Source organism: Lathyrus oleraceus, chromosome 1, assembly GCF_024323335.1.
Source record: "Lathyrus oleraceus cultivar Zhongwan6 chromosome 1, CAAS_Psat_ZW6_1.0, whole genome shotgun sequence".
Classification (NCBI taxonomy): Eukaryota; Viridiplantae; Streptophyta; class Magnoliopsida; order Fabales; family Fabaceae; genus Lathyrus; species Lathyrus oleraceus.
This window is the reverse complement of record NC_066579.1, coordinates 100,570,492-100,594,236: the sequence shown is the minus strand read 5'-3', so window position 1 is coordinate 100,594,236 and position 23,745 is coordinate 100,570,492. Positions and strand designations below refer to the sequence as shown.

At 35.5% G+C, this 23,745-nt stretch overlaps 1 protein-coding gene and 1 non-coding gene across 2 annotated transcripts; both read right to left on the bottom strand.

Moving 5' to 3' along the window:
• Positions 1-300: 300 nt before the first annotated feature.
• LOC127119379 (50S ribosomal protein L12, chloroplastic) lies at positions 301-1,160 on the bottom strand. The gene has a single exon (XM_051049612.1). The coding sequence runs from the start codon at positions 1,035-1,037 to the stop codon at positions 483-485; it is 555 nt and encodes a 184-aa protein (XP_050905569.1). The 5' UTR covers positions 1,038-1,160; the 3' UTR covers positions 301-482.
• Positions 1,161-1,239: 79 nt separating this feature from the next.
• TRNAP-UGG (transfer RNA proline (anticodon UGG)) lies at positions 1,240-1,311 on the bottom strand. Its single transcript has one exon. It is a non-coding gene; the product is annotated as a tRNA-Pro (tRNA).
• Positions 1,312-23,745: the final 22,434 nt, after the last annotated feature.

Here is a 23,745-nt window from a genome sequence, read left to right as displayed (position 1 = left end):
AAACTCGAACTTAATCGATATTGTTAAAGTGGACGCTTATCTCCGTATACAAACCCAAAGCCTTAACTCAACAAGTTATTGTGACTAAGAAACTACATTGCTCAAGATTAATCACTTTGAACTTAAAAACGGTATTGGACTAGAAAATCTCAATAAACAAAAAAAAGACTTTTCCAATTATCTAAATAATACTAACTACTTTATCATTTCAATACATTTTTTTATCCATTTTCTTTCACACCAAAATTTCTTGCATCCAAACAATCCTAATATAAAAGGATAATATTAATGCACAAATAATAAAACAGAACAAAAACACTTTGAATACAATTAATACACCATCCAAATAATTCGTTTTTAATTTAGATTAATAATAACAAAACCAGAACTAACTCAATTTTCTTCACTACAACACCATAATAACAACTTGAAATTACAACATCAATTCAAAATTAAAATTGGGGAAGAAAAAAAACGAAACCCTAAACAATGTTAACTTTAGCACCTGCACCTTCAAGTTGTTTCTTAGCATCTTCAGCTTCATCTTTCGAAACGCCTTCTTTGAATTTCTTAGGCAAACCTTCAATCAACTCCTTCGCTTCCTTCAATCCCAGATTCGTCAAAGCCCTAACCGCTTTAATCGCCGCAATTCTCGCGGTACTCGGAACTTCTTCAATAACCACATCGAATTCGGTTTGTTCTTCCACGACAGCAGCTTCCGCGGCGGCGGGAGCAGCAACGGCGGCGGCGGGAGCGAACGAAGCGGCGGTTACGCCGAGTTTGTCTTGGAGGTAGTCGACTAGGTTTTTGGCTTGTTCGAGTGTGAGGCCGGAGATCTCGTTGCCGAGTTTTTCGACTTCTGCGGAGACGGCGGTGATGCGGTGGAGGCGAGTGGTGCGGTGGGAGAGAGGTGTTGTTGTTGAGGATGGGAAATGGACGGTTGGGATTGGTTTGGGGAAGTGTGTAGGATAAGAGGAGGGTGTAGGATACGAACGTGTGACGGTTGAGATGGTTGTGAATGCGGTTGTTGAAGCCATTGTTGTGTTGGAAAATTGAAAGAGTGAGAGAGAAAGAGAGAAGATGGAGAAAAAAATAGGATAAGGAAATGGATGAAACGAAACGCAATGAAATGAAAGGCTTAAGAAGATGGATAAAAATACCCAAAATTAAATTTAATATTATTATTATTTTCATGACTTAAATGGAAATGAAAAAAAATGGGAAAATATAAAAAAATATGGGGCATTCGGAGAATCGAACTCCGGACCTCTCGCACCCAAAGCGAGAATCATACCACTAGACCAAATGCCCTGTTGTCTATCTTTTTATTTATTTGTTATATATTACATCTCCAACAATAAATAACAATGTAACACTTGTTATTTATGAGCTACCTTTTATTTTAGTCATAACTATCGATGTGAAAATAAATAATACTATCTCAAGTAATTAAAGAAAGAGGATATTTGACGTATATAGAGAAAGAGAAAAAAATGCAAATGATTGATATACTTTTAATTTTGAACTTACAATTAAAATATGAAAGCAATTAATTAAAGAAAGAAGATATTTGACATTAGTACTTACAATTAAAATATGAAAGCAATTAATTAAAGAAAGAAGATATTTGACATTAGTAGAGAATGAGAAAAAAAATGCAAATTATTAATATATTTTTAGTTTTGAACTTTAAAAAATGAAAGTAATTTGGAAATTTTATCAAACTTTCTAAAATCATTCTATAAAGTATTTTCTTGAGTTTCAAATATTATAAAAATTTATTTTACAAAGAAAATTATGCGTTATATTTTAATTTGAGAACTAACTTTTTTTTCTTCTTCTAAAATTATCTCTTGTGAGACACCTAAATGAGTTTAAATGTATAATTAGTATTCCGGTGTAAAATAAAAGATTGATGGTATGCTGATGAAAGTTATTCTAGAAGCTCTTTGATATATTAGTGCAAGTCTTTATGTGGAAAAACAAGAGTGTACATGCAAGATTAGTATTTCAATGGTCATTTCAGTGAGGTTAGAGAAATGTAACTTGCAATAATGAATGAAAATGTAGATGTTGTGACACATAACTAAGTTTGTATATGAGCAAATGGCTTGACTCTATTGTGCTTCTTCTGGCGATGACGCCAATATAGCACTCGAGTGCACTCATGTGGCATTATGGGACCATGGTTAATCTTGAGTCGTTGACCAGACCTTGTGGTATTATATTGATTCCTAGTCATATACATATACTTCTTAGTTATCTATAAAATGGATAGAGTGTCATTAGTTATTATTTTCGCTTATTTTCCATCAAAGTGTTGTATCTTAAGTCTTGCATGTAATTTCTGCTTTGCAAGTGATCTTTTATTATTTCTTCCAACATTTAGCGTGTGTAACATTTTTCGGTCTTTGGTAATATTGTATTTGTTTCTTTGACTCAAACTCTGCAAATTTCTCAAGATAATATTTTCTTTATCAATCCTGTAAGTTGTTTCTATTCATTTCTAGCCATGGCCAACATAGGAAACCCAAATGTTGCCTTCATAGACTTATCCAATGGAGATGATATAAGCTACACTTCTTTGCAATATGAAATGATAAAACCAGAAATAATGAAGGTGTTTCCTTTTACGGTGAGATATCTTTATGTAGATTTTAGAGAGATTAATGACAATTTTAATGTTATGTAGAACTTTTGCATGGATGTTGAAGAGTCTGAGGGTCTCTAGGAAGTGGAAGACCTTGAAATGAACATGGATAAAGAGGAGGAAGTTAGCCCTTTTAGGATTGATATTGGGGAATTTAGTCGTGACTTTTACTTCCCTGATATCCTCATGCCAAATCCATAGATGATATGGGAATATCGAGATGAATTGAAGGCTCGTGTGTATATTAAATTTGTTGAGTGTCTTTATGGTTGGGAACCAATTGATGATGAGGTTAAGTGGTGGATTGAGTCTCAATCTCTTTCTAGAACCCATAGTTGTAATTTTTTACTTATTAACATTGAATAGGAAATGGTACAAATGGGACATCAGGCTCTTGAGCTTCCTACTGATGCAGACTAGTACCCACGGGTAGAATCTAAGACCTTGGGTATGACGCTCCTCCTCAATGAGGCACGTCAGATAGAAAATGCCTATTCGGATGTATGCATATCTTCTAACTAGACGATCTCCCATGTAGTGTGTGGAAAGGGTTCTACAACCACTTTGATGATTTTTTTTAACATTTCTCTTCCATGAATGTTTATTCTTCATAATATGGTTCAAGCTTCCCTTCAATGAGTTTGAAATTAGGGTTATGAATCATTTGAAAATATCCCCATCACAAAAACATATGGTAACTTATGCTTATGTAAAGGTATTCTAGTATTAGTATGAATATAGAAACAATATCCCCACCTTAAAACTTTTCTTCCACCTCTTTAATGTACAACATACTTTGGCCACGAAGAATCGGGACTAACGATAACTTTCCTTCACACAAGTGAGAAAAATGTTTGAATTCCACATGGGTAGCTTCAATTTAAGGATAGATACTACGTGGTTACCCCCCAAATTTAAAGACGATATAGACAGTTGCACAGGTTTACAAGAAGAACAAACAAGAGGGTCAACAGCAGGATCCCAAGTTGTCAAAAAATCAAAACAAACAAGTCTTGTCAAGGGAACACATATACACGTCTTGTAATAATAAGAAATCAAATTACCATTCGATAAAACTTTGCTTTAAAGTTATACATGTCTAAGGCGGTGAGCGATGATTCTTCTAAGCGAGAGAAAGATAAAGAGCCTATTTAATAAGGGAAAAATCCAAAGAGGCTCTAGACTAGGGTACCTAAGGCCAAAACCTTGACAATAGGGAGCCGAAAGTGTTATACCCTTATATTTTATGTAGTTTATGTTGTACAAGTGACCCCAAACACAAGAGGGCGGGGATGGGGGGTTTGGCGGTTGAAAATCGATGTCCAATTATAAAAATCTTGATTTATAAAAACGCTTAAATCAAATAGAGAATATGCAGTAGAATAATTAAAAGAATGAAAAATAGAACATATGAAGAGATGGAAATGCACCGAAAGGAATACAGAATTGAAATCTAAAGAGATAAGGGAATAAAGAAATGCACCTGCAATTTATACAGGTTCCTCCTAACCACTTGGTTTGCTCATATCCCTAAGAATTTTTTCTTGAGAGTTTACAATATATCATATGTGAGCTTTTCATAGGTTGTGCATATGAACCTTCTTACAACCAAACAAGCGAGATATTTTATACTAGGATAATCTCAAAATCAAACAGAGTTTTTACACCAGGCTTAGCTCGGGTACCAAATAGATTTTTTGACGGCTAAACTCAGTAACCAAACAAGATCTTTTGGTTGGATGAGCTCATGAACCAAACAAGATTTTAATGTTAGAACAAGATTTGGTTCTGCGTTTGGCCTTTAGTTTTGATGATAAAAATGCATTATTTCTTAGAGAACAATTTTGTTCACTAATGGTTTTTATCTAGTGTGTAGCTATTGCTAATAAGTTCTGACTTTGAAGCAATGACGTGTGATGTCATTAGATTCTGGAATCAACACACTCTGACTATGAGGAGATACAAGTGATTTACAAGATGCTGTCAAGTTCTAGAAAACTCTTAGACAACGATTTTGATGAATGTTCATGCTAAAGCTTCTGATAGTGACTCTGATCATTAGAACCTTTGAAGGTTTGTCTGCCTTCAAGATTCTACGCTCAAGTTCTGAAGATTCTGAAGAACAAGATCTGTAGACTCTGAAGACCGGGTTGTGAGGAATTGTGTCAAGACTCAGAAGACCAAGGTTCTGAAGATTCTACCAACTTTTCTCTTGATCCTTATAAGCATGTTTCAAAATCATTTTACCAGAAGCCTATGAAGATTAGAAGATAATATCAAAAGGTTTTGCTCCAATAAAATAGTACACATTACAAAATCACCCTTTCGGCCACTACCCTGAATTTGTGGGCTAAGGACAATACTATTGTATCATTTTCCGCTTGTATGCAAACAATTATGAAAGAGACAGTTGTGTTTCAGTATTCCAATTCTACCCTCCAACGAATCTTTTATATGGCTATATAAAGGAGACTTGAATATTGGAAGAAGTTGATAACTCTTTGATAATGCTTTGATATTTCTCACGCTACTAAACATACACACGTTTTTGCCTTAGTAAATATTTTCTATGTATATTCTTTGTAAAGACACAAGACTTTTTGCTCGTTATTGTGTGAGAAATATCCATTGTACTAACTTGTGTTAATCTGATTTTTAGAAGCATTCTTTATACACACAACTTGTAAATCTTAAATTTGTTTGAGTGATTTCCTTGAGTGACTAGGTTTTAGTTAGATAGACTCAAGAAGATAAGGACAATTTGTCTTTGTGGTGTCTGTAATCATGTTTTGACTATAGTGGATTAAGTCCTTCTTGAGAAGGAGAAATCACCTTGTTAAGGTGGACTGAAGGTAGCTTCGTTAACAGCGAAGCAGTATAAAAATAAGTTTGTTATTTTTCTTATTCATGATATTGCTTTATTTAGTTGGTTTTGGAAAACTTTTATATTTAGAAACCCAATTGAAACCCTCATTTATTGTATTTCTTGCCACCTTCAATTGGCATCAGAGCTCCATTTTTGGTCTTGATAAGATTATAAAACACTTAACAGTGTCAGATAAAGATCCAGTGTGAAACACAATGGCGCTCCTCCACCACTAGCTACCCAAACAAATGATATAGATCATTATAATGCTAAACCTCCTATTTTTTGACTATTGGAAAGATAGAATTGAGAGCTTCTTTCTAGGTCACAATGTTGATTTATGGGATATGGTAGTTGATGACTATGTACACCCATTATATGGAAGTGGTAATAAAGTGTAAAGAAGAGTGATGACTGATCAACAAAAGAAAAACTATAAGAATCATCACAAAGTAAGAACCATCTTGTTAAATGCTATTTCATACACTGAGTATGAGAAAATCACCAATAGAGATACTGCTAAATCTATTTTTGATTCTATGAGGATGACATGTGAAGGGAATGCTCCAGTCAAAGAAACCAAGGCTCTTGTCTTGATTCAAAAATATGAAGCATTCAAGATGGAGGATGAAGAAACTATTGAGAACGTGTTCTCAAGGTTTCAGACTCTTGTTAGAGGACTTAAGGTTTTGGGAAAAGGGTATTCTACTGCTGATCATGTTAAAAAGATCTTTAGAAGTCTACCTAAGCATTGAAGACATATAGTAACTGCTCTGAAGTTATTAAAGGATCTTAACAACATTTCTCTTGAAGAACTGGTTTGTTCTTTAAGAAGTCATGAGATTAAGCTCGAGGAAGATGAGCCCAAGAGGAAGAGAAAGTTAATTGCTATGAAGTCTTCAGGAAGATCTGAGAAGACTGAAGCTCTTCAAGCTGAAATTGATGAAGAGTCTAAAGAGGAATCATAAGAAGATGATGAATTGTCTCTTCTGTCCAAACGCGTTAATCAACTCTGGAAAAAAAGGAAAGGAAAATTCAGAGGACAAAAAAGGACAGATGGTCGTTCTGAGTCCATTTCTGGATCTAAGAAGGCTGGAGCTGGCAAAGAACTCACATGCTTTGAGTGCAAGGAGCCTGGGCACTTCAAGAATGAATGTCCCGAGTTAAAGAAAGAAAGTCCAAGGATGAACTTCTAAGGAAAGAAGAAAGGTATAATGGATACATGGGACAATTCAGAGTCTTTAGAAGATGATTATGAAGAAGAGCAAGCTAATATGGCGTTGATGGCTTGCAGAGAAGCTTCTGCAGAAACGACTCAAGTCTATCATAAGTTCTGGAGAAATATCATAATCTTCCGGACATATACAAGGATCTGAAAAAGATTAATGTATATGAATAGAAGCTCATTATAAGCTTCAGAAAGAGTTTTCAAGTTTGAGTGAAGAAAATCTTACTTTGAAAAACAATAACTTTGTGCCTTTAAGCAAGAGTCTCATAACTGAAAAGAAAATTCTTTCTAAAAGCCTCTATAGGTTCTGGTGATATCATAAAGAAGTATGATAAATTTTTCTAGAAGTTTCTTGCTAAAAGCCTGAATAGAAGCTTAATGGCTTCCATGATTTATGGCGTTAGCAGGAACGTGACAAGGGGTATTGGTTATGATTCTGATGAAGAATCTGATTCTGAAAAAGACGATAAGCCAAATACTCTTAAGGCTCATTTTGTTCCATCAGGGAAGCAAAATGATGTTAGGCCTAAAGGTAGAACTGTTTCTAAACCTAACACTAAAACAAAACCTCATGCCCGTTTTAATCATGCATTCATCTATAAATGTCATGCTCAAAAACCCAAGTTTGTTAAGAATTCTGGGAAGACTAACCCAAAAGGACCCATAAAGATATAGGTACCTAAGGACAAGATAGTTTATGTTGTAGATATACTTAACAGTGGAGTTGAGACACCAGTCATGGTACCTGGACTCCGGATGCTCGCGGCACATGACGAGAAGAAGGAATATATTACAAAGCCTAGAACTTAAGCCTGGAGGCGTCGTCGGTTTTGGAGGTGATCAGAAAGGGAAGATCATTGGCTCCAGACCAATAGGTAACAATATACTCCCTTCTATTACTAATGTTATTTTAGTTGAAGGATTAATGCATAATCTATTGTCCATAAGTCAATTAAGTGACAATGGTTATGACATTATTTTCAATCAAAAGTCTTATAAAATTGTCAGTCAAAAGGATGGCTCAGTTTTTTTAATGGAAAAAGGAAGAACAACATTTACAAGATAATATTTTCTGATTTGAATAATCAAAATGTAAAATGTCTTATGTATGTGAATGAAGAGAAATGGACATGGCATAAATGATTAGGTCATGTTAGATTGATGAGGATTTCTCAGCTTAACAAACTTAATCTTGTCAGAGGCCTGCGAAATATGAAGTTTTCTTCAGATACTCTTTGTGAAGCATGTCAGAAAGGCAAACTTTCTAAATCGTCTTTCAAGGCTAAAAAGGTTGTCTCAACCTCCATACCATTGGAGCTTCTACACATTGACTTGTTTGGTCTAGTGAAAACTACCTATATCAATGGTAAGAAGTATGTACTAGTCATTGTTGATGACTACATCAGATGTACAGGGGTGAAATTTCTTAGACACAAGGATGAGTCACACTTTTTGTTTTCTACCTTATGCTCCCAAGTGCAAACTAGAAAGATCTTAGAATTGTAAAAGTCAGAAGTGATCAAGGTAGCGAATTTGAAAACAAAGATTTTGAAAAACTCTTTGATGCTAATGGCATTTCCTGTGATTTATCCTGCCTTAAAACTCCACAACAAAATAAAGTTATAGAGAGGAAGAATAGGACTCTGCAAGAGATGGCCATAACCATGATCAACGAGACTAATGTGGCAAAGCACTTTTGGGCAGAGGCAGTTAATACAACTTGTTACATTCAGAACAAGATCTCTATAAGACCTATTATAGGTAAGACTCCCTAAAAATTGTGGAAGAATTTGAAGCCCAACATTTCATATTTTCATCCTTTTGGATGTTCTTATTTTATGTTGAACACTAAAGAGAATCTGAGCAAGTTTGATTCTAAAGCACATAAGTGCATCATGTTTTGATACTCAGAACGCTCGAAAGGCTACATAGTGTATAAGACTAAGACAGATTGTTAAAGAATCAATCCATGTCAGATTCGATGATAAGCTTGACTCTGAAAAGTCAAAGCTAGTTGAGAATTTTTCAGATTTGGAGATCACTTACTTAGGTTCTGAAGGAAAGACTTCAGAAGCCAAAGAAGTTGAAGCCATAGACTCTGAAGCTCCACAACCAAAATTTGTTGAAGCTCAAACTCCTCTAAGACGACACAAACAAAGATCTTAACATTCTGAAGAATTTATTCTGGCTGATAAATCTGAACCTGTCAAAACTAGATCCTCTTTCAAGCCCTCTGAAGAAAGACTTATGGGTTTGGTGTCTTTGATAGAGTCTACATCAATTTATGAAGAACTTATGGACACATAACGAATTCTGGATATGCAAGAGGAACTCAACCAATTCTCCAAAATGGTGTCTGGGATCATGTGCCAAGACCCAAAGGGATTCACGTTATTGAAACCAAGTGGGTCTTTAGGAATAAGCTGAACGAACAAGGAAAGGTAGTTAGAAACAAGGCTCGATTGGTTGCACAAGGTTATAGTCCGTAAGAAGCAATTGACTATACAAAAACCTTTGCACCAGTTGTCAGGTTAGAGTTTATTCGTCTCTTAATTTCATTTGTAGTTAATCATAACATCATCTTATATTAGATGGATATTAAGAGTTCCCTTCTAAATGGTTACATTACTAAAGAAGTGTTTATACACCAAACCCTTGGTTTTGAAAACCCTAAAAATCCAAATTTTGTTTTCAAATTGAAGAAATCATTGTATGGTCTGAAACAGGCTCCTAGAGCATGGTATGAAAGACTAAGCAATTTTCTGTTAGAAAATAATCTCACTAGAGGGGAAGTTGATACAACATTATTCTCTAAGTCATTCAAAAATGACATTCTTGTTGTTCAGATTTAGGTTGATGACATTATATTTGGTTCTGCTAATGCTACTTTGTGAAAAGAATTTACTAAGTCTATGCAGGCAGAGTTTGAGATGAGTTTGATGGAAGAACTCAAGTTCTTTCTGGGATTCAGATTAATCAAAGTCCTGAAGGGACGTACATTCATTAGAGAAAGTACACCAAGGAACTTCTGAAGAAGTTTGACATGTCTGAATACAAGATGTAAAAGACCCCTATGCATCCTACATGCATCCTTGAGAAGGATGAGGTAAGTGTTAAGGTAGAACAAAAGGTATACAAAGGTATGATTGACTCTCTCTTATACTTGATCGCTTATAGGCCTGACATTTTGTTGAGTGTCTATTTGTATGCTCATTTCCAATCAGATCCTAGAGAGTCCCACTTAACAGTTGTTAAGAGGATCTTTAGGTATCTGAAAGGTACAATTAACCTTGGGTTGTGCTATAGAAAATCCAAAGACTACAAGCTAGTTGGTTATTGTTTTGGTGTAATCCCTAGAGGCCAATACTTTTGGTACTTGTATCAAATTATTTATTAATAATAAAAGGTTTTTCATTTATTATGTTTGCTTAATAAAGTCCCTAGAATAGCTAGTCCGTTTAACGAATCAAGTGTGAATTAATCATGAGATCCCATTAAACATAAGGATATTATTCTTAAAGTATTCGTAGTCGAGCTCTGTTGTGAAGTGAGATAACATTAAAGCATTAAGAGTATTATGTATATAGACTGATGATCACATCTCATGGATCATCAATAAGGAGTTATCAAGTCTTAAACATAGGTATGCATATTAGGAGTAATATTTATACTGGATTTACCCGCTATGAGAATACTACATAGAATGTTATGCAAAGTGTCATAAGTTATTCTCATTCTGATAGTGGTGTATACCACCCTTCGACCTGAAACCACTATGGACCCTAGATGTAAAGTCGAGTGCCTTATTGCTGATCAAACGTTGTCTGTAACTGGATGACCATAAAGACAGTTGATGGGTACTCCACGAAGCATGTTGAGGGACATGGGTGACCTAGATGGAATTTTCTCATCCTGCGTAACAGGATAAATGTCTAAGGTCCCAATATTGATCTGGACAAGGATGACACGGTCTATGCCTTATGTTCAATATAAACATAAGGGAAAAAAGGGTAATTGTACACACAAGTATTATCACAAAAAGGGATTTGTCAAATCACATGACATTTTCGTGTCTTGGGTAGCAGTGATGTGTTGCTAGATACCTTTCACTATTTATTATGTTAAATACGTGATTTAATATAATTGCCAATATTGCGAAAACCTGCAAGGTCACACACAAAAGGACATATTGATGGGAGAAAGAGTAAATAAGGAACACCGTAAGGTACGATGCACTTAAGTGAATTATAGAACATCGTAAGGTACAATGCACTTAAGTAGAATACGAAATATGGTAAGGTACCATGTGCTTAAGTGATTTTCGGTATACCATAAGATATCGGCCACGTACACTTAAGTGGGCTTTTTAGATTACAGCCCACACAAGTGGCTCTATAAATATAACTCTTGTGCAAAAGCATTTCACTTGATGAAATTCCATTTCTCTCTCTCTCTCTCTCTCTCTCTCTCTCTCAAAGCCTTCATTCATAGCAGCTAGAGCTGAGACTAAAAGAATTTGTTCGTGCGGACTGAGTAGAGGCATTGTCACCATTCAACACTCGAGATTACTCCTTAGATTTGCATCAAAGTTTTCAATCACCACAAGAGATAATCATTTCTATCACTGATCATGCCCATTTGTAAGGATCACTAAAGGAAAAAAATTTAATTTCCGTTGCGTCTTGGATCGTAATTTTCCTTCAGTGGTATCAGAGCCTGGTTACGAAACCATGCATTTGATAGCTGTTTATTTTTTGTATTTTTTGTATTAATACGATTAAAATACATAATGAATTAAATAATAAACGAGTAATTAAATTTGGCATCATGTGTACACTATTTGGATTATTAATGTTGACTATGCTTCGGAATCCGATGTTAGTATGGTGAAGCAGCGATACATCGATCGTCCATAGGTTACATAAATGAGATCAATCAATTTATATATATGATATAAGTAATTTTGATGCAAAATATGGTCTATACGATATATTATTTCTATTTTGTTCGTTCAAACACTTAATGATTGGTATTCCTTTGAGCGATCAATGATCATTTCTCTTCGGAATCTAACATTAGTATGGTGAAACAATGACGTGTTGATTAATCATACTGAATTACCAATTGAGGTGTGTTTGATGGTATGAAATTGTTGCATTAGAGTTCATGACGGTACAAGGGTTGTGCTGTCAAAGAGTTATGCGATTAGGGTTGTGACTGCACAAGAGTTGTGCTTTAAAGTATCAAATGTTGATGCAAAAAACGACGTCGATTTCAAATTTATTCATTAAAATTTTGTGTAATCCTCCTACGCGGACTTAAAACAAAGTGAAATGTGGATCTCGACCCACTAAAAAATCTTACAACGAGATTTTCCGAATCAAATGGTGAGGGTCATTTGTTTCGAGTAAAATAGTGGGAGCATATTTAATTAAAGGCCTAATTAAATATGTTATTTTAATGATACTTATATTTTCATATTTTTCATATAGATTACCATGACAACAGACACCTCTAACAACATTTTGCGATCAATCCTTGATAAGAAAAAATTGTCTAAGACAAATTTTCTGGATTGGCATCGAAATCTGAGGATTGTCCTCAAGCATGATAAAAAAAATTGTATGCCTTTGAGACACATGTTCCTAAAGAGGAACCTCATAGTTCTGCACCTAAGGCAGAAAGAGATGCTTATAAGAAGCATGTTGATGATGCCAATGAAGCTGCTTGCCTCATGCTAGCTACCATGAACTCGGAGTTGCAAAAGCAACATGAGAACATGTCAGCATTCAATATGATCGGACACCTGAAGATACTCTATCAAGAGAAGGAAAGGCATGAAAGGTTTGAAGTTTCAAAAGCCCTTTTTCAAGGCAAGTTAGCTGAGGGAGTCATGTAGGTCCCCATGTGCTCAAGATGATTGAGCATGTGGAGAACCTTGAGAGGTTGGGTTTTCCCCTCGGAAAGGAACTTGCGACTGATTTGATCTTGCAATCGTTTCTAGAGAGCTTCACTCAATTTATTCTTAATTTCAACATGAATGATATGGACAAAACTCTTCCTAAACTGTCAGGCATGTTAAGAACTACTGAGCAGAATCTGAAGTCAAAAGGGAAGTCCATTCTGATGATCGGAAATGGAAAGAAACAGAACAAAAGGCCCACCAAGTAGGGTGGTAAAGGGAAAGGCAAGGAAGTTGCCAAACCCAAACCCATTGCTCCTGCTTTGAAACCTAGTAGAGGTATATCAAAGGATGGCACTTGCTTCTATTGCGGTAAGGCCGGACACTAGAAGAGAAACTGCCCAAAGTACCTGGAAGATAAAAAGAATGAAGTAGAGACTTCAATTTTAGGTATTTTTGTTATTGAAATTAATCTATCTACTTCTGCATCATGGGTATTAGATACTGGATGCGATTCTCACATTTGTACCAATGTGCAGGAGCTAAAAAGGAGTAGAGATTTGGCAAAAGGTGAAGTTAACCTACGAGTTGGAAATGGAGCAAAGGTTGTTGCTTTAGCCGTAGGAACTTATGTATTAACTTTACCTAGTGGTTTAATAATTCAATTAGAGAACTGTTTGTTAGCGTAAGCCCTAGAGGCCAATAGTTTTGGTACTTGTATAGAATTATTTATTAATAATAAAAGGCCTTTTCTTTATTATGTTTGTTTAATAAAGTCCCTAGAATAGCTAGTCCGCTTAATGTATCAAGTGTGACTTAATAATGGGATACCATTAAACATAAGAACACTATTCTTAAAGTATCTGTAGTCGAGCTTTATTGTGAAGTGGGATAACATTAAAGCATTAAGACTATTATGTATATAGACTGATGATCACATCTCATGGATCATGGCTAAGGAGTTATCAAGTCTTAAACATAAGTATGAATATTAAGAGTAATATTTATACTGGATTGACCCGCTATGAGAACACTATATAGAATGTTATGCAAAGTGTCATAAGTTATTCTCATGGTGATAATGGTGTATACCACCCTTCGACCTGAAACCACTATTGACCCTAGATGTAGAGTCGAGTGCCTTATTACTGATCAAACATTGTTTGTAACTGGATGACCATAAAGACAGTTGATGGGTATTCCACGAAACATGCTGAGGTACATGAGTGAGCTAGATGGAATTTGGCCATCCTTCGTAATAGGACAAATGTCTACGGGCCCAATATTGAACTGGACAAGGATGACACAGTCTATGCCTTGTGTTCAATATAAACATAAGGGAAAAAGGGTGATTATACACATAAGTATTATCACAAAAGGATTTGTCAGATCACATGACATTTTCGTGTCTTGGGTAGCAGTGTTGTGTTGCTAGATACCGCTCATTGTTTATTATGTTAAATACGTGATTTAATATAATTGCTAATGTCGCGAAAACCTATAGGGTCACACACAAAAAGACGGATTGATGAGAGATAGAGTAACTAAGGAACACCATAAGGTACGGTGCACTTAAGTGAATTGTAGAACATCGTAAGGTACAGCGTACTTAAGTAGAATACGAAATATGGTAAGGTACCACGCGCTTAAGTGATTTTGGCATATCATAAGGTATATGCCACATACACTTAAGTAGGCTTTTTAGCTTGCAGCCCACACAAGTGGCTCTATAAATAGAACCCTTGTGTAGAAGCATTTGTGCAGTTGTAATTTTGTTTCTCTCTCTCTCTCTCTCTCTCTCACACACACACACACACACACACACACACACTCAAAGCCTTCATTCGTAGCAGCTAGCACTGAGATTGAAGGAATCCGTTCGTGTGGACTGAGTAGAGGCGTTGTCACCATTCAACGTTCGTGATCGCTCTGTAGATATGCATCAAAGGTTTCAATCACCACAAGAGGTAACAATTCTATCACTGATCATGCCCATTTGTAAGGATCACTAAAGGACAAATTTTTAAATTCTGTTGCGTTTTGGATCACAATTCTCCTTCATATTGTGATGTTAACTATGTTGGAAATAGACTTGAAAGGAAAAACAGTTATGGAAGCTTTCAGTTTTTAGGAGATAAACTGATCTCATGGTCCAGCAAAAGGCAATCAACAATAACACTTTCAATTGCTAAAGTTAAATACATAGCAGCCTCCGAATGCAACACTCAGATGCTTTGGATGAAAAGCCAGCTATAAGATTTCTAGATATATGAGAGTAACACTCTTATACTCTGTGATAATACTTCTTCTATTTGTTTATCTAAGAATCCTATTTTGCATTCTAGAGCAAAACATATAGAGATAAAACATCACTTTATTCGTGACTATGTTTATAAGGGTATTTTAAATCTAAAATTTATTGGTTCAGACCATCAATGGGCTGATATCTTTACAAAACCCCTTGCCGAAGATAGATTTATTTTCATTATGAAAAATTAAAAAATGGATTTGTGTCCAGAATGAAAAGGATGTTTTTGTCAAAATGATAAAATAAGACTCTAAGATTTGTCAGTTGTTCTGAATGTATGAGAAAGATTCATAAGTCCAGATCTATCCAGTCATAACTTATTTACTTAAATAAATCTACTTTATGGATAATGAATAATTTATTCATTAAATAACTATAAATCAGTCTCGATTAGTGGAACTGTTTTAAGACAATTTTCTTAGAAAACTGAACTGTCTCTGATCAGATGATGTGACACATTGGGTGAATATACCTTGGGATTAGGTAAAATCTTTCACACTTTACCTTCTTGTCAGATTTTCGATCTAATATCTATTTATCATGATTGCGAAATTTTATATTTAAACTCACTCAACTCACTTCACACACCTTTGCTACGCTCATAACCAACACTTTCACTCTTTAAGCCAAAAGTTGCAGTAAACCCTAAGACCCTTTTGCTCTTCAACAATGGTGTCTTCTCGACAATCTTCTCAGTAATCTCAAGAAGAACAACAAAACCAAGTTCTCGAAGGACTTCAAGAACTCACTTTGAATAATCTTGTTGAAAAGTTAAAATTTATGTGTGAATTAATGGTGGATTTCGACAATCTCAAAGCCAATGGACTTTATCTTTTTGGTACTCTAAGATCACAAGGATGGGAAGGATATTTTGAACGTCTAAAAGGACTGATTTATGATCAGTTGGTCAAGAAATTCAGGGTGTTTGCTGAAGCCTCAAATCTTCAAGTGAAGTCTTATGTTTTGGGTCACAAGATATCCATTTCTAAAAAGTCAATTTCTACTCTTCTGGGACATGATGGTTCTGGGAAGAGATGTTTTGGTATGACTGCGAAGAAGGATAAGATTGCAGGAATTGAAAAATCCATCTTCAAGAATGGAAATCCCTCCTCTAATGCTAAGGATCTTCATAACAATTTGAGAATTTGGTCAAGATTGTTCTGGGATTCATTCATCACAAAAAGGCTATAAGCTCGATAGATTACATCAATACGGATCAGAAGTACTTGTTGTACTATCTCGAAATTGGTGAGTAAATGAATTTTCCCTTAATTCTTTTCAAGTATCCAAGGGAAATGGTAAAGGAAACCAAAAATGAAGGTGCCAAGATGAGATATTGGATACCTATGGGTAAGTTGATTTCTGACATCTTATTTGAGATCAAACTCCTAAAGAAGCTTATTGATACAGGAATGACAAAGGAATTTGAATTTGTTATTGGGAAGCATTTTAGTGGACGCACTCTGAAGAATATGTCTCTAATTTCAAATGTTGTCAACCCTTTAGAACTTCTAGACACGATATTTGTTGGTTCTAGAATGTGGATTATTATCCTCTTTTCTCACAGGAAGAAACTAAGGAGGTCCTGTAACATTTTAACGATGCCCGTTTGGCAGAGGGTCGTCCTAAGTAAGTGGTGATCTTTAAAGAACTTTTAGTATTCCATGTTGATGTGTACGCTCTAAAAAGGAAAAGGAAGACTCTAACTTTTGGTGAAGGACCTTCTGAATCAGTCATAACTCCCACCAAAATTGCTAGGACTTATAGACTTAGCATTCTAAAAGATATAAGAGCAGAACATGTTCATTCTGAGACTACTAGATCTTCTAAAGTGAATCCTTTTGGGAATCATGATAAGATACCTATGACTGAGACTCGTTTTCACTCTGTAAGTTTTGTGTTGTCTACTTCATCTATTCCTCCTCAACCTTCTCCATCACCGTATATTCCTTTTGGAACTATAACCACCCTTTCCCCAAAATCCTCCAGCACCTCTGAAACAACCACCACTTCTATGCCATCTATCTCTGTCACTATCCCTATACCCACTTCAACTTGTGTTGAATCAACCACCATAATAACCATTGCACAACCAACCTTAAATGCATGTACCACTTTTCTAACCACTCCTATTAATAAACCATCTGATACAGATAACAATCCCTCTGACTCTGATTTTTCCACACCTGCTTTAATCCTTATAACCATGCCTGAAGCTTGTGCCTTTCCAGAAACACACTCTCACCACCAACTCCATCCACCAACCCATTGATGTACCTGTTTTTGGTTCTTTTATGGAAAGACTCACACACAACAAACCTTCTACCCCTGATTCTTCTTACCTAACCATTAACATTTCCTCTTACACCGAAACTCGATATGAACTTAACTCTAATTCTGAGGAATGTAATGATATAGTCAAACAGTCCAAACCATATGTTGAAGTCATCACAGTCCTAGAAAGGAACTCTTGTCCTTACTCTGATCTGACTTCTACTCAAACCAACATTCGCCCCACTCCCTTGGATAATTTGTTGACTCAGTTTGAAGGTGAGGCTACTGGCAGACTCAATGCTATCTTTGAGGCTTGTGCTTCTAACACAAACCTCTATAAGGTGTAAGACCCTAATTTTGACCCTAAGATCCCTCATGGCATCATATCATTTGCTAAATGCATTGCCTCAAGGATCATAGCATGTGTGGCTCCTTTACCCTAGGGGGTTGGGACTTATGAGAGTGGTTTGAGACCACCAAGCATGATTTAATTGTATATTATTGCTTTTCTTATTTGTTTACTAACCAAAAGCACAAAAATATGTCACTAACTCTTTTTGTTTTGAAGCTCAAATGATCATGTGCTTCAATGCTCCTAGGAGGCTCCTAAGCTCAATTAAATGGCTAGATGAGGATGGGAACAATCATGACAATGGTCCACAAAGTTCCTAATCATCATATATGTATCCCAAGTATCTCACTTTGCCAATTTGATCAAGATAAACCAAAGGGCTTGAGGATTGTTTCCCAAGGAAACCCTAGTTCAACTGTGCCTTGCTCATGAAGCAACCTCAACCTATGATCAAATTCAATCAAGTGAAGTTCTTTAATTCATTATTTTATGCATATATGAGCCTATGTGAGTATCCTCAATCATACATTCATCAAGATTTGAGGTTTGGCCTTGAGAAGTTGACCAGTCAAATCATCTGACTAAACTGAAGATCACTGAGACACAACTTGTAATGTGTTTGTCAAATGAAGATGAACCCAAGATAAAAATGTTCTTAAGAACCATATGAACAACTTTAATGTTCATCAAAAATCCATTTGAAACTTGGAAGGTCATCATTCATTTCAAAACATTATAGGTCATTTTGACTGAAACCATAATTTTAGGTCAACTTCCCAAGGACCTAACTTCCTTATTTTTTATGATTTTTAGGTGAGACCAATTGAATTGGAAAGCTTAAGATGTTTAATTCAATTTTCATGTTGGATAAAATTTAATAATCCTAAAAGAAACACATGTGATAATACAAAACATTATAGGTCACTTTGGACCAAAACCATTGAATTTGAAAAATGTCCAACTTCAAGTGCCCATAACTTTCTCAGTAAAAATCCAAATGATGCAAACTTTAAGTCCAAATTTATCATCTTGAAAATATCTACAAATATGATGTTTAAGGTTTTTCCATTTGAGGCTTGCATCATTGAAACAGAAGGGTTTAAAGTTGCTTGTTTTTGGCAAATTTTTCAAAGACATGTTTTGCACCCAAATCTTCCCAGCCAGTTTTCATAAATTTCCAAACTCCAAATGAGTTTTTTCCCAACATGACTTTTGTTCCTTATGTCAAGATCTTTCCAACCATTACTCACATGACCATTTTTGGATTTTTCATGTTTGAGTTTCGAAGAGCTCAATGTTTAGGTTCAATTATGAAATTCAAATCATAACTTCATGCACAAGCCAATGCAGCTCCAATTACACGTCCAAACCATTTGCATTTGAGTTCAGCTTGCATTTTCATCCATTTTTGGGCTTTGCACGCGTCTGTACAAGCCCATGCATGAAGAGTCCATGTTCCATGTACACGAGCAAAGCACCCCATTGCATCATCTCCAACTATAAATAGAAGTGCTAGCTCATTCAAATTTCAACCAGAAGGAGATCTGAAACTCTGCAGAATTGGAAACCCAACCTCACTCAAAGGAATTTCAGTTTTTCATTTTCAATTTCAAGCTTGAATTTCAACATCATTAGTTGATCTTTAAGTCTTAATTCCTATACAATGTGAATTGCTTGAGTTTGAACTGTTTTCTGAAGTCCTCGAGCAAGAGGTAGGTCAGTGGTGGTCTTAATTTCATGAATCATGACATTCCAGATCAAACACCATGATCTTCAACCTCTTGTTTCTCTCTAAATAGAAACATTGAGGAAGATCCAAGGTCACAGGGGTGATGATGTACATCACCCCAGCTTCATTTTGATACCCCAGTTTATTTTTAAAAGCCAGCGCGTGGTGGCCGGAACCAGTTAGCTGGCCGGAGAAGATGGTGGTTTCCACCACCATCCCCACGTGGGAGCTTCTGATCCCTTGGATCTCTCTCAAATGTTTTAATCATGGCCGTGTGTTATGTTGACTTGTTTTAATTCCTTTTGTGGCGCGCTTGACCAAGGTCCTTCGTGCACCAACGCCTCTGAGCCGTGTGATAATGCCACGTCAATTAATGAAAGGATCATGTGGCGTTGGATTTTTGCTATTTTCTTATTTCTGTTTTAATTTCATTTATTTCCTTTTATTTTCAAAAATTCATCATATTTTATTTGAAGTCACAAAAATATGAGACCAATGCCAAATTGTTTCTTGAAAAATCTAGTTTCATATTCTGATTTTTAATTATTTTTGTGAATTCATTTACTATTTTCTGTGAATTATTTGGTTTTTAATAGTTTTTAATTCATTTTAAATACTTTTTGATATCTGAAAAATCCAAAAATATTTTCTTAACACATATGGATCATGATAAGTCAATAAAAAATAGTCTCATCAATTTCTTAATTGATTTGAAATTTATTTGAGATTTTAATTCATATTGTGTTATTTTTATTGTTTTTAATTGATTTACAATAGTTTCTGATTTAAAAAATTGTTGAAATTTTTTGTCAAACCTTGTTTGACCATGTTAGACCTATGAGAATTTAATTGGACTTGTTGAAGTTGATTTGAATTGAATTTGAGGTTTTACCATATTTTGTCCATTTTAATTTTGCATGTATTTTAATTCCAAAAATACCAAAAAAATATGTTTGACTTGTTGACTTCTAATCTTCATTTCTCTTCTGTTTAACATTGGTTGATGATGATTTGATTCACTTTTGACCAATTGTATTTGACACTTTATTTCCCTTTCCATTTCATTTCATCTTCATCTCACTTTCTTTTTATTTTTGGCCAATGAGTTAATGTCTCATGGTTGGTCTTGACATATGAGAGGTTTAACCTTCTTTGATCCAAATCAAACTCAACTTGATCCAAGATCAAGTGAGTTGCTTTGTGTCCAAGGTAGGTTGCTTCTTGGTCAAGCAAAAAACCTAAAGTCCATACAAGGTCTTTCCTCTTTTCTTTTGGCATGGCAAGTTGTAGGAGCTTGGCTTACTAGTCATGATCTCTAACTTGTATTTATTTGCCTATAGTTTTATTGGCCAGTCTCAGATAGGTGTGACTACTACATTAGTCCACTTACGATTGCTTAACATAGCGCTAAATTGTCTTATGACACACTAAAATAACCACTAATTACTAACTTTAATTTGAGCATTTAATTTCTTGCAATTTACTTTAATGCAATTTAATTTCTTGCTCATTTATTCATATTGCTTTTCCCTTTGCTCACTTGAGCACATATTTTATGTTTATGTCATTTTCCTTTTGCTCATTTGAGCTCATTATTGTATATAAATATATTGTTGCCTTGTGTTTGTTTTGTCTTTGTTTGTGTGAGCCCAATGCAAAAAGGAGAAAAGACTTAGAATTAGGACCTTACCTATGCTTAAAGGAGTTCAAGAGAAACTAGGCCTCATGCCTTTAGAATGCTAAATTTGTTGAAGAGCAACTAAGCCTCATGCCTTTAGAATGCTAAATCTTAAAGTTGACTTCAAAGGACCCCTAATCTAAACTCATTCTTTGTCCATTCCTCCTATTGTGTTATGAACCTTTTGATGTTTGCTCTTGTGTGATGGGGATTCCATCTTGAGATAGTAAGAAGGATCATTGTCATGAGTAGCCAAGTTAAGAGAGACAAGCGAATTGGAGATCCTAGGAGCTTGAATCTAAATATTTGTTTGATTGCTTGAGTGATTTCTAAGTCCAAAGGAAAGGAGCATCTTGAATCATCTCTATGATTTCAAGAAAAGGAACTCCAAGGGTTTTATCTCTTCTCTTATCTGTGTATGCCTTAAGACTAGCCCTTCTTTTCTTCTCCTCACTCTAACCCAAGTCAAACTCATTTATGTGCAAACTTTGACTTTGTTTCAAATTAGAAACCTAGGCCTTATGCCTTTGACTTTTCAAAATCTTTTCATTAACACTCATTGTGAATAAATCTTCATTCAACTTTGACTTCATTTTGTAAATAAACTTAACTTGTAAATACAAATCACTTCAAGTTGTTTTTGTGGTTCCAATGGCCACCTTTGTTAAAAACTTTTCATAAACATTAGCCATAGGTTTGAGTTATCATAGTGGTTGATGTAAACCTCACCTTATCCTTAGTGGTTGGATTATAAGTCTTCCATAATTATTATAGGGTTAACCCCTCACTAGTATGATGAAGCCCTCCTCACATGGTGGATTGTTGGTTTAGGTTGAGTTCTCTCCCTTTGATAACAAAAGACCTTAAAGCTTTTGATCAAATCAATTCACAAATCTTTGAGATTTTTACCCCGAACTACGAGGTTTTGATCCTACCTTTGTGATGGTACATAGGCAATGGGTTCATTCATTCAAACAACAAAATTGTAAATATAATCTATTCTTTTCTCGTCCCCCCAATCTGTTTGCACAAATATTTTCACAAATACCAACCTACAACACACATTTGCAAAAAGAGGTTCCCTTAGAGTACTAAGGATGTTTTGGGTGCGTAAAACCTTCCCATTTCATAACCAACCCCCTTACCCAGATCTCTGACATTTTTATTAGTTTTTGATTTGATAAAACTTCTTACTTGGCTTTTGTTTGCTTTTTAGCCTTTCCTTTGGACAAATAAAAGTGCGGTGGCGACTCAAATTGTATGTTTACTTTTGGTTTAGTCAATAAACCATAAGGTAATGAATACCCCGCTACAGAAAAGTGGCGACTCCACTGGGGAGTAATCTCCTAGTGGGTTTAGCCTACTTTTTGCTTATATGTGTTGTATGTTTATATTTATTTGTGACATATTTTTGTGCAAATTTGGGATGACTGTATTGTTTGTAATGTATGAATTGCTTGATATATCAATTGCTTGTGTACTTGGTAGTCTCTTGTGAGATAAGTTCTATACCCGAACTCGAGTGCACTTATGATAAGAGAATGGCGTAGTATTGTTGACTTGTGTGGAGTTATTCCTTAGCAAGTTGACTTGCAAGCCCATTCACTTGGTGGAGGTCTTGTTGGGATCAATAATGTCACACGAGTAGACGTGGTTAGGCATTACTCTTTCCAATATAAACCTTAGAAGCCAAGGACCTTAGATACCTAGCCCCTCTTGGCCTATTTTAGGACGTAGTGCGGAGGTCGTTCAAGTGTAAGATTTGATACGATTGTTACGCGATACTACACTCATAAGAGTCTCTCTTGAGAATATTTTTTGAATACGAGTAGTCGTTTTATCCGATAATATCTGAAAGATGAGATGATGACTATGGGGACCTTTTTAGAACATGATCGTCAGGTTTAACCATAGTACACTCCCTTTGGGTGGTTCTTAACCAAGACCTCATGCTCGTGACTTACAACAAACCCTTGATTCACGGTTGATCCATTCTCGTACATTCTCAATATCAATGGAACTTGGGTGTTGATAAGGTGAAAACCATAATCCACCAAAATGGATGATTGATATTGATGATGACTTGAGCCATCCCGTGACCTTTGTGTGGTGTGACTTGCTTGATCCTTGAGTGTGATTGCTACATCCATGCATTCATGCATTCATACGCATCCATATCATCAACAAGAAAATTTTCAAGGAACTTAAGAGGTCTATTTGCAAATTTTCAGACATGGATAAGCAAAGAAGGAATACGAAGAAGTACAGTTTCAAACAACCCGACTTGAAAGAGTTAAGGAATTTGACATCTTATGTATTAGAGCCTTTGGAGTTCAAAGCGCGCCATGGGAAGCTTCTGTCTATTCTTTCTACCCAGGTTGATGAAGGTCCGATGAGTGTGTTGGTGCAGTTCTATGATCCTCTGTATCGGTGCTTCACTTTTCCGGATTTCCAGCTTTTTCCTACACTTGAGGAGTATGCCTATCATGTGAGTATACCTATTCTGGATTAGTTATCGTTCAGTGGTTTGGAGAGGGTTCCTTCTTCCCAAGAGATTGCTGACATGCTTCATATAGATGTATCTGATATTATTGCTCATATGACTACCAAAGGTGGAATTCAAGGTCTCCCATCTGATTTTCTCATTATCCAAGCTACTTTGTTTGGGAAGGCCATGAGTGAGGACGCCTTTGAAGCCATATTTGTACTTCTCATCTATGGGTTAGTGTTATTCCCCAACATCGACAATTTTGTGGAT